This window comes from Dreissena polymorpha, chromosome 5, assembly GCF_020536995.1.
Source record: "Dreissena polymorpha isolate Duluth1 chromosome 5, UMN_Dpol_1.0, whole genome shotgun sequence".
NCBI lineage: Eukaryota > Metazoa > Mollusca > Bivalvia > Myida > Dreissenidae > Dreissena > Dreissena polymorpha.
This window is the reverse complement of record NC_068359.1, coordinates 80,958,050-80,970,256: the sequence shown is the minus strand read 5'-3', so window position 1 is coordinate 80,970,256 and position 12,207 is coordinate 80,958,050. Positions and strand designations below refer to the sequence as shown.

The window sequence follows — 12,207 nt, the reverse complement described above, 5'->3', positions numbered from 1 at the left end:
TAAACCGGACGATTACAACGAGATTATGTTTGTATTCGCACCGACAGCAAGTTGCAGCACGAAAATTTGAAATTCTAAACCCCTCATTTCTTGTATTATCAGGTGTCACAGTCAGTTTTAATGCATGTCAGTAAAAATAAAAAAGACTTTTTATGTATGTGTAAATTTTATTAGTAAAACATTGGTTGTTATCGGTAAATAAAAGCTTCAAATATGGCAGCCAGAGATCTGTCAAATGCGTTCGACGAATTTGAATCCGAGGATTTCAGCAGCGGATTCGAAACGTCTGTTCCCACTGACTTGACTCTGTCACCAGACAGAACTGAGACTCATGGAGACAGAAAAGAGAAGAAATCTAAATAACGAGGCAGCTTATCGAGCGCAAACAGCTTTCCCATGATCTTCAGCTGGTGCGAATTGAGTTGTCGCAGAAGCATCTGCAGATCGAGAACATGAAAGCCGAGTATCTGCAGAGAGTCGATGATTTAGAAGAACACCTGAATGATGAAAGACACCAGAAACAGATATTGCAGGCACGTCTAGAATCACAGTTGACCATTCAACAAGAAGAATCGCGCCGGAGGCAGGAGCTGATCAAGTCTGAGTTGGAGGAAGTGAGACAAAAACAGAAACAGTTAGAAGCAACAAATGAGAGGCATGCTACTTTAATGCATTATCTTCATTTCTGTTTTAATATCAACATGAATGAAAATTCATTGCAAACATTGCTGCAATTTAATGCTCGAATAAAAGGTTGTTTCTGATAACCCAACCAACCCTTAATTCTTTGTTAATAGAAAGAAAATCAGGATCCAATTTTTATGTAATAAATACATATTTAATCTAATATTTTTATTGCTTCTTCTTAAAGATTTAGCTGTATAATATCAATAATTATCTTTATAAAATAATTCCTTTTTGTTTAAAATCATTTCAATAATTTGTAATATTTAAGGTTGCAAGAGAAAGCTGGTAATGTGCGGAGGACGCTAAGAGATTTAGACCTCACAGAGGAGAAGTTTTTTGAGCTTAAAACAACAACTGATGATGACCTGTCACTCAGGGATTATGTAGCGGTATGAAAAATTTACTAACAATATGAGCCTGGTTCTCACAAAACTGGGCTCAGTGTATGGGTGTAAAATGTAATCCCAGATTAGCCTGTGCAGTCCACAAAGGCTAAACAGGGACGAAATTTTCCACATCAACTTAATTTGGGCTAAAAAGAGGCTACCTTAAAACAAAAGCTACCTTAAAAAATAGAAAGTTTTGTCCCTGATGTGCCTGTTTGGAATGCACAGGCTAATCTGAGATGACACTATGCATGTCCATTATGCCATTGAGAATAGTTTTCTAAAAAAAGAGGTGTACATTATTTTAGTTCAAGAAGAAAAAGCTTGGGTATATTGCTTTGCATCTGTTGGTTGTTTGGTCGGGACCGTGTTGTTTCTGTACAAAAACTTGAAAACCATTTGACCTAACATCATCCAAATTGATAGGCTGGTTACATAGGATGAAAGAAAGGTCAGCAGGTTAAAGGTCATGGTCACAGTGGCTTGTATTGTAAAATGTTATAGGTGAAGGTCTGTTTGAGTACCATTAATACCCATGATAACATGTTCAAAGCAAGTTTGGGGAAGGGGGGCAGACTGAGGACACGTTTTACAAATATCTATTCAGGGCTCCCATTGGCTGGAGAAAAAAAATTGAGCCAAAATTACCTTAAGACAGTATACTTATTTTTATTTTGGTGATCTTATGAGGTTTTATGAAGAAAAAGATGTAGCCAAATTTGCTTATTTGTAGCCATTTGCTAATTAGGCGAATGGCAGCGCAAGCCCTGATCTCTGTAACTTTTGGTACTTCTTGGACATGATAATTAATTATTATAGATCTTATTAAAGCATCACTTTTCAGCGACTAAAAAAACTGCTTAGCTTGATTGACAAGAATTGTACAAAATGAAATAAAATGTGAATATCAGTACACATTTAATAGAAATTAGTGTTTCTCATATAACATGGTGTTAAAATAACGCATTATTCCCAATAAAAAATGCTTTATGATCACTCACTTTTCCATAAAATTTGCTGTTCCATTTTGAATTTGATTTATATGCCTGTTACTCAATTTTTGTTAATCCTACAAATTTTCAAAATGTCTGCAGGTTCGTCTGTTTGAAAGGACTAGACCACTGGAGACTGAAATAGAACAACTTCGTCTGAAAGTCAAGACATTAGAAGACACTGATAAAGCTCAGTCCAAGCAGGTGATTGAGCTGCAAGAGGTACAGGAAACTTAATTCTTGGCATTTGATTATGGTATCAGTACTTTTTTTCATTCAAAATCGGGTCCAGTAATCGGCCCCTTTCCCAATGGACAGCTAAAAATTACCAATGGAACAATAAAAAACCATTCTTTTTTAGATCCCAATATTGTGTTCATCTCCCATACAAGTTAACCTTAGTAAATATAATACTGAAAACATATGTATTCTCAATTTTGAAGCATTTTTTTTTTTAGCAAAACAACAACACTAATTTCCCAATTTTAATCAAAATTTCGCAATCCAAGGGGACCCAGCCCCATTTCCAAAACGGTGAAAAAAAACCACTGAACCTTGATTTATGTGCTGAGATTTGAATAGATTTTCAAATCAGGAGTCAAACATTTCCCCGTGCTTAAAATTGTAGTGGTGGTACACAATTTTGTGTTCAGGTTTTCTGCTGTTTGCTGCTCATCAGCATCTAATGTTCGTAGATAAAGCCTTGAACACTTGAATCTAGTGTGAAAGGTCTTCAATTAAATATAACTTTCTAAGAGACTACAAACACATCTACATACATATCTTAGTGGTAAAGGGTTGAATTGAGCCGTGTTCTGAGAAAACTGGGCATAATGCATGTGTGTGAAGTGTTGTCCAAGATTAGCCTGTGCAGTCCGCACAGGCTAATCAGGGACGACACTTTCCGTCTAAACTTGATTTTTGGTAAGGAGGGACTTCCTTCAAACTAAAAATATAAAAAAAAGCAGAAAGTGTCATCCCTGATTAGCCTGTGCAGACTGCACAGGCTAATCTGGGACGACACTTTACGCACATGCATTATGCCCAGTTTTCTCAGAACACAACTCAATTGAAGTCCCTGGGTGTTTATAGCAACTGGAGGAGGAGAGGAGGGACCATGGTGAGCTGAGAGTGAAGTTTCAGAAGATGACGCTGTCTGCAGCCGACCTCAAGTCTCAGGTGAAAACAGACAACTACAAAGTGGAGAACTATGACAGGGTGAAAAGGTTTGAACCTTTGTATCCAATCTATATTATGGTTTTTCTTTTTTCTTTTTGAAAGGCAAAGATGAAAGCAAGAATACACAATGGTAATGTTAATATATTATTGTTGAAACTTAAGAAACTTATGCATGAAAGTGTTAAATAAAATAATTTGACTATTTTGATGGTACCAAAAATAAAACATTGTTCCCTGAAATTTAATTCATAAAGAAAAGTTAAAAAAGACGACGAGTCTAGTCGTAAAAGATGCAAAACTAAAATTTGTGTCTGTGGCGTATGAATGAATCTGCAAAAACTGAAGCATTCATTTCATTTTCATTTTGTTTTGGTTAAATCAATAAGGTGTTGGAATGTTTTCCTCCCATAATGTCTCTGTTGAATCACACCCCTGTCCGCATAGTCTAATCAGGGACGACACTTTTCGCCTAAACTGGATTTTTGCTAAAGATAGACTCTGTGAACAAAAAATATTATAAAAGCTAATCTGGGACAACACTTTACGCACATGCATTAAACCTGCTCTTCATAGAGCACGACTCAAATGTTTTTTTGTCTCCCAAGAATGAGACACAGTCAAGTGCTAAAAAAGTGCACATTTTGAAGTTTGAGCCTCACCCTTAGAAATGGGGTTAAATTCATGTGCGGAAAGTGTCGCATTAAATAGGCCGTGCAATCTGCCTAAAGTGGATTGCATTTAAACAAAACACACCAAATAGTGGGAAAAGGTTGTTTCTGATAAGACTGCACAGACTACATTTAATCATTTAATAAGAATTAATCCATATATCTGAATGTTGACAGCGAGCGTGATACTATGGAGAAGGACAGTCTGGATGTTCACCGACAGTTGAGCGCTCTCGAGGCCTCCCATCAGAACGTGTGCAAGGAGAGAGACGAGCTCAGTAGAGAGGTATTCGCCATACTGAAATACTTGTTGTCCCCTACCGGTGAATACAGATGGGACTTATGGTTGGGCTCTTTGCGTCAGTCTGTCATTCTGTCTGTCAGTCAGTCTGTCTGTCAGTCTGTCACACTTTTCTGGATCCTGCGATAACTTTAAAAGTTCTTCATATTTTTCATGAAAGTTGAAACATGGACAGATTGCAATATGGAGATTATGCACGTCAATTCATTTTGTTCCTACATAAAAAATTACTGACAATGGTGGATGTTTCACCGCCCGGGGACCATATTGCTTGGCAATCTCTTGTTTTTTTCAAGTATGAGCATTAATCAAGCAAAACAACAAAAACATCAATTTCCCAATTTTAGTCAAAACACTGTTAATTAAGCCAATCCAAAGTGATGCGGCCCCATACCAAAATTGTTAAAAAACAACAACAAATCCCTTTATTGCAGGTGTCCGCTGCGCGTCAGTCACTATCCCTGTTGAAGCAGGACAAGGATTATCTCACGCGGCAGACAGCGGACATTGCCAACCGGCTCCAGTTCTCGGAGGAGAAGATGGCGCAGTTCAACATACAGCTGGACGACGCAAAGAGGTCCCGGGAGGAGATGTACGAGAAATATGTCACCTCCAGGTACTGGCACCTTTTTGTGCCCCTGGATCGAATGATCGGGGGTATATTGTTTTTGGCCTGTCTGTCATTGTGTGTGTCTGTCCCAAAACTGTCTGTCATAACTTTTGCAATATTGAAGATAGCATTTTGATATTTGGCATGCATGTGAATCTCATGGAGCTGCACATTTTGAATGGTGAAAGGTCAAGGTCAACCTTTAAGGTCAATATATGGCTTCAGAGCACAGTAGAGGGCATTGTGTTTCACAAACACAGCTCTTATTTACTTGATAATGATGCTGATCTGGTATTTATTTCCTGTGATTTGTTTTTACAATTTTGCAGATTTAGGACTTACTGGACTTAAATTCTATCAGTGCCAATGCTAGATGTCCACAGCCAATAGTTCTAATTTCACTCATATGTTATTATATGTAAGATTGCAGTTAATAAGCATAGTTAGGAAAGATAATGCAATTTCTGTTTAATTTCAATAGAACTACCTGGAAACAAACTTGTCAAAGTACTTCGATGTTCTGTCACTGTGTGATTTTAGAAACATGTCTAGCTAGACATTGAAATTTGTGCTACATAGATGTGCATTTTGTACAATACTGTGACCCCTTTAGCAGTAGCATTTAAAGTGCAGTACATGCTACATGCAGTGCTTCAGCTAAGCCTAAATGGAAGGGCGCCTCGCACTGCCCTTGGGAAGCCCCGGCCTGCCCTTTCGAGGCCCTGCCCTTTTATGTTTTTTTGTTGTTGACATTATAATTTATAAATCTCTTATTACAATGTAATTAATTTATTCCTCATTGTAGACATTTTATTTGAATGGTTTAATAACAATGGGAATAATATATTTTAACATTTATTAAAAACATATAAATTACTATAGCGAGCATTCCAGAAATGCCCTCACGCTCGTAAGTGCCCTTTTGACAAAATTCTGCCCGTCAAAAGTTCCCCTTTTGACAAAATAGCCCCCCCTGCCCTTTTCAAATCCTAGCTGGAGCACTTAACATATATTGGTTTTACTGTTTAAAACATGAAATAAACGATGACATATTGCAACAATCACTCAATATTTAAATTGAAGGATTTTTCACATATTATTCAGAATAAATGTTGAGCATCTTTTGAAAACTTTACAATCTTTGTTGACTTATTCATAATTATGATTGGACAAATATATGTTGTTACAGTTAAACAAACATTTTTTTTAGAATGCAAATTTACCTTTGCACGGTAACTTTGAGAAACATTATGGCTAATCCAATTGGTTATTTGGGAATTGATGTATTAATTATAATGAAAGTTTAAAGAAATAGAGGGAACTGTGAGATTGTAAATATTACTCCCCTTAAACTTAATTTCTTCTAAGGGACAACAAATGCGTAATGTGCGTATCTGAGTCTTAATGGGTGAAATAATTTTTTCGTACACATTAGAGAGCAGTATAAGTCTGAGTATGAGAACAAGCTGCGAGATGAGCTCGAGCAGATACGAGTGCGGACCAATGGCGAGATTGACCGACTCCGTACCAGCAGCAAGGAGATGTATGAACGAGAAAACAGGTAATTTTACTTTTAACCTATATTTTAGCTGGATTTCATTGAAAGCCTCAGGCGTATAGAAACGCTCTCGGGTCCGTTTCTTGGCCTATAACCAGTGCTTGGTGTCTTGGAAAAATCTAGAGAAAGCTCCCAGAATGGTAATCGTACCCGTGACCTTCTGATCGCTAGATGGACATCCATATCCATTACGTAATGGCGAACATATAAAACAGTTCAAGATTGACATTTGGTAAGGGTCTGTTTCACAAAGATTTGTATGAAAAATTTAAGAAATCCCAAAAATTAAAAAAAAATCATGAACAATTCCATAAAAAAATATTTTTTCCCTAGGTCTGAATATCTTTTGTATTTGATTTTTTTTAAATTAAAGACAATTCTTCAAGTATCTATTTTGTACTTTGGTCTTTTTACATTAAAAAGTTGTTAGCAAGTATATTTTGCTTTGTCTCTAAGATCATCGAAGACTTATTTGATGCTTGTATTAGGAACCTGCGAGAGGCTCGGGACATGGCCATATCAGAGAAGGAGAGAGCCCAGATAGCTGAGAGGGAGACCGGAACTAAATATGAACAGCTGCTGCAAGAGTATGTCTGCTAGCCAGTTGAGCCTTGTTCTGGGAAAACTGGGCTTAATGCATGTTCCTTAAGTGTCATCCCAGATTAGCTCAAGCAGTCCACCTTCAGTTTTATGGGATTTTCTGTTTAAAAGAAGTCTCTTTTAAATAAAAATTCATTTTAGTTGGAAAGTGTCCGTACCTTATTAGCCTGTGCAGACTCCACATTTACTCTACAGTTGCATTAAGCCCAGTTTTACCAAAACAAGGTTAATTTCATCTCTGACTGTTGAACTTTTCATAAAGGCTGCGATTCAAAAGATGGCAGTTGTTTCACGTTTGTCCAGGCTATAGATCTATTGAATTAGTTTTATTTGTTCAGCTTTTGTTCCCAAATGAATCATGCATTAACGCCTCTAACTGGGATACAATTCCAAAATTGTTGCTTTTTATGCCCCCCTTGATATGTGGCATGCATGTGTATAATCTCATGGAGCTGCTCATTTTGAGTGGTCAAAGGTCAAGGTCATCCTTTAAGATCAAAGGTCAAATATATGGGGGGGGGGGAGATAGTGTTGCACAAGCACATCACTTGTTTCTTAAGATTAATAAACTTGTTTTCACTTCTCACTAGCATATCTATCCGTAGTATCGGCCCTCTTAATGAATACATACGAAATTTGGAAGTGAACAAATACAAAAACTTGCATACAAGTGTTATATGTCAATCTATAGTTAAAAGTGTTATTTTTGACATAACGAAAAATGCATTTAAATCGGAATTGTTGTGACAAATTACTGGCTAGAATTAGCTCCCTGTACTATTTTGTATCATGTAAAATGGTTATCATAATATCGGCCCTTCTGATTGGTTTCTAAGATTTGTTCTATGCGCATGTGCTTGTTCTAAAAATAGTATCTTAATGGGAAAACAAAATTCTTGCTAAAATTGTTCTAAAAATATTGTTAAATTTTATAAAAAATTAAGTGGCATTTAAAAACATTTGATGCAGCTACTATTAATCCAAACATAATTGTGTTACGTAATTTAAAAATCATAGCATCACCCTAGAATAAACATGACCTACTTTCCAATGAACACCCCGAACTTATGAGAATGATCGTCGTAATAGTCATTGATACCATCAAATAAATTAAAATTTATAAAAATTAAAAAAAACACACAAAACTTTCCAGCACTTCTTGAGGGTTTTTCGTTTAAATCACAATTCCATGAGGAGGGCCGATACTATAAAAATAAGGGATATATTTACGGGTTTGGGCTTCTCCAATAAAAGCGGTTATCTGATTGCTAGCTCTCATAATTTTGCCAGATAGAAATTGTTGTAATCAAAATTACTCTCGCCCTTTCCACTAATGAAGAAGTACGGTAAGTACAAATACAGACACATTAAACAATGTCCTACAATTTTCCAACTCCCGTTCCACAGACTTCGCAGCCTACAACTGAGTGGGGATGGCCGCGTGTCTGACCTAGCCAATGACCCTCCGACTGAAGACTTTTGAACTGGAGCGTCTACAACTGGTGCACGAGGAGACGGTGAAAAAATCTCAAGGAAACACAGCTGGAGGTGGAGAAACTTACCAAGAAGGCAGAGGTATACACACTATTTGTTTCTAAATATTTTACACTGCAACTCCAATATATCGCGGTTGAAGGGGTCCAAAGATCGCGACCGTGATATATCCGGCGCACGTTAAATACTTTGGTAAGGTTATGTATGCATGTATATGTATGCATTAGCATCGTTATGCAATCTAAAAACACGCTATTTACCTACCTTATTCAATTATGTGTTATATCCATATGTTATTCATTGGTATAACACAAAACATTATTCCTTGTGAGTATTTTCAAATTAAATTTGTAATCCGAAGAACATTGCCGAGTTGTATTGTTCAAGAAAGCATGCACAAAATTAGACCCATGTACAAAATGACGTCATTCATTCTCATGAAAAGCATGGAAGCATGGGTTTTAATAGTAGTGCATTTTGACAAACTGAGGGATCTTTACCTCTCAATTAAAAGCAAGTAGTTTACACTGTATCTAACGCACACAGATTGTTGAGATAGGTCAGTATTGACGTGTGACATTTACAGTTATATTTGTGTACACCTTCATGTGTGCACTGGTGCGTTTCGGCAGTTCAAAGCAAATTCAATACAGAATGGTAACACCGGAAATTACCTGTGATGTTTGACAAGAGGGGCTATTGTTTATCGCAGTACGCATGTGTTAAAGTGATGTACAATGTAAGCAAACAATCTGGTCAAAACTGGATTATGAATGTTGGATTAAAGTTGGTGAAAAAAGGGAAAAATACTAGCTTGAAACGGATTTTAATTCACTAAATTCTCAGATTAAAAACATTTTATTTGGGGATTATGCACGTCAGATTTTTGGGAGCCATAGCCGATTCGCGATATATTGGACAACGCGATATAACGGACCGTGATATATTGGAGTTGCAGTGTATATATTTTATTTTGTACTGAAATAAATTATAAACAATTATTAATTTAATGAGTATATATATTATTAGCTCTGCTCGGAGAAAACCCGAGGTATTGTCATAGCCAGCTTGTCGTGTCGTGTCCGTCGTCGTGTCGTCCGCCATCCGCGTTGTGCTAAAACCTTAGCATTTTGTCAAGGTTTTGAACATGGCTCTAAAATCAAAGTGCTTCCACCTACAACATTGAAACTTCATATTACCTGCACCTTGATGAGTTCTACACACCACACCCATATTTGGGTCATTAGGTCAAAGGTCAAGGTCACTGACCTTTAAAAAAAAATAATCTGACAAGCTTGCATTTTTTTAAAATGCACCCTCAGCCGAGCACTGGCACCCGTTAAGCGGTGCTCTTGTTATTATTTGTTATATTTAATTTAACAGAGCACTGCATAACGGGTGCCACGCTCGGCTGCGGGTGCATTTTTTATGCCCCATTACGAAGAAAAGGGGGTATATAGTTTTCGCACTGTCTGTCGGTCGGTCAGTCGGTCGGAGGTCTGTCACACTTCGTGTCCGCTCTCTAATTCAAAAAGTTTCCATCCGATCTTTACCAAACTTGGTCAGAAGTTGAATCCAGACAATATCTAGGTCAAGTTCGAATATGGGTCATGCCGGGTCAAAAACTAGGTCTTGGGTCACTTAGTGCATTTCAAGGATTTAGCATGGTGTCCGCTCTCTTATTGAAGTAGTTTTCATCTGATCTTTACTAAACTTGGTCAGAAGTTGTATCAAGACAATATCTAGGTCAAGTTCGAATATGGGTCATGCCGGGTCAAAAACTAGGTCACTGGGTCACTTAGTGCATTTCAAGGATTTAGCATGGTGTCCGCTCTCTAATTGAAGTAGTTTTCATCTGATCTTACTAAACTTGGTAAGAAATTGTATTAAGACAATATCTAGGTCAAGTTCGAATATGGGCCATGCCGGGGCAAAACTAGGTCACTGGGTCACTTAGTGCATTTCAAGGATTAAGAATGTTGTCCGCTCTCTAGTTTATGTGGCTTTCTGATTTATTTTGATATTCTAAGACATTTTTATGCCCTCAAAGGAGGGCATAGTGATCGGACTGTCCGTTCGTCTGTCTGTCCGTCACACTTGCGTTTAGATTTCGAAAAATGCTCATTCTATGTCGCTTCAGATAGCAATTTCATATTTGGCATGCATGTGTATATGGACAAGGCCTTTCCATACGCACACAAATTTTGACCCCTGTGACCTTGACCTTGAACTTAGGGTCCGCGTTTAGGTTCGAAATCTGCGTTTAGGATTTGAAAAAAGCTAATAACTTCTACCAAGCGTTTACACAGTTATACTTTATGTAGTGACAAAGTTACAGTTGGGGGCATCCGTGTCCTGTGGACACATTTCTTGTTTTTAGAGGTCACAGTGACCTTAACCTTTGACCTAGTGACCCAAATATATATATATTTTGAATGTATGGTTCCCTGTCTCTCTGCAGGTGTTGACCAAGGAATACTACGGCCAGCAGACGGGTCTGGAGAAACGTATATCTGAGTTGGAGTCTGCTTTACAGGAGAGGGAGGGGAGGCTGCAGACGTATGAGCGCATGGAGAAGGAATTGGACGACGTTGTCATGCAGGCTGCTGAGGGTACGGCATGTTTTAAATATTAGTTTTAACCTATGTATTTTAGCTTGATGTCACAGAAAGCCGAAGGCTTATTCAAACGCTCTCGAGTCCGTTTCCAGGTTGAATAAGTACTTGGTGCCTATTTAGGAGATTCAATGAACTCTCTCAATGTTGGGAATGAACCAGTGAGCTCCGAGTCGCTAGGCAGAAACCTTATCCATTAGTTCATTGTGACCCAAAAAAGCATTTTAAGTAGGGATGGTAACGAATTTCCGAATATCTGGATATCCGAATACTGTTCAAGTATCCGGATAGTAAAAGAGGATCCCAAATACTAAAATAAACGATACTTCCCCTTTTGTTATGCAAGTTATGGTCCTTATAGTATATTTCTATGTTAATCTGTACACCAGGCATCGTTTGCAGACTATCATAAATCCATTAACTGGTTGTTATGGTACCAATGACAGTATCCCCCATCATTATGGCAAAAATAGCTTAGTTTGCTGATTGTTTACTTGCACCTTCGTGTTTTGTTTTAACGGTCATTTTTAACCGACAATTGACAACAAATGGCCACTGGGCTTTACTTAACGGGTGCAACAGTTAGCAAACATATGCTCTGTACATTCATTTTTAGCTCACCTGAGCATTACGTGCTTTTGTGATCGCTCTTTGTCCGTCGTCCGTTGTGCCTTGTGCGGCGTCAACATTTGCCTTATTAACTCTCTAGAGGCCAGGTTTATTGTCCAATCTTCATGAAATTTGGTCAGAAGATTGGTCTCAATGATATGTTGGATGAGTTCGAAAATGGTTACGTTTGCTTGAAAAACATGGCTGCCAAGGGGCGGGGCATTTTTCCTTATATGGCTATAGTTAAATCTTTTTAAACACTCTAGAGGCCACATTTATTGTCTGATCTTCATAAAACTTGGTCAAAAGATTCATCCCTATAACATCTTGGATGAGTTTGAAAATGATGCGGGTTGGTTGAAAAACATGGCTGCCAGGGGGCGGGGCATTTTTCCTTATATGGCTATAGTAAAACCTTGTTAGCACTCTAGAGGCCACATTTATTTTCCGATCTTCATGAAACTTGCTCAGAAGATTAGTCCCAATGATATCTTGGATGAGTTAAAAA

The 12,207-nt window shown here is 37.7% G+C and overlaps 1 protein-coding gene across 1 annotated transcript in view; it reads left to right on the top strand.

Moving 5' to 3' along the window:
- Positions 1–12,207, top strand: part of LOC127882077 (progesterone-induced-blocking factor 1-like) — a 31,160-nt gene continuing 18,953 nt past the window's right edge. Inside the window, 13 exon segments of the mRNA XM_052430504.1 lie at positions 1–358; positions 361–655; positions 956–1,076; positions 2,168–2,287; positions 3,158–3,291; positions 4,090–4,198; positions 4,648–4,829; positions 6,259–6,384; positions 6,870–6,968; positions 8,389–8,443; positions 8,445–8,501; positions 8,503–8,556; positions 10,937–11,087. Of these exon segments, the coding sequence (XP_052286464.1) occupies positions 214–358; positions 361–655; positions 956–1,076; positions 2,168–2,287; positions 3,158–3,291; positions 4,090–4,198; positions 4,648–4,829; positions 6,259–6,384; positions 6,870–6,968; positions 8,389–8,443; positions 8,445–8,501; positions 8,503–8,556; positions 10,937–11,087 (1,648 nt within the window). The 5' untranslated portion in view covers positions 1–213.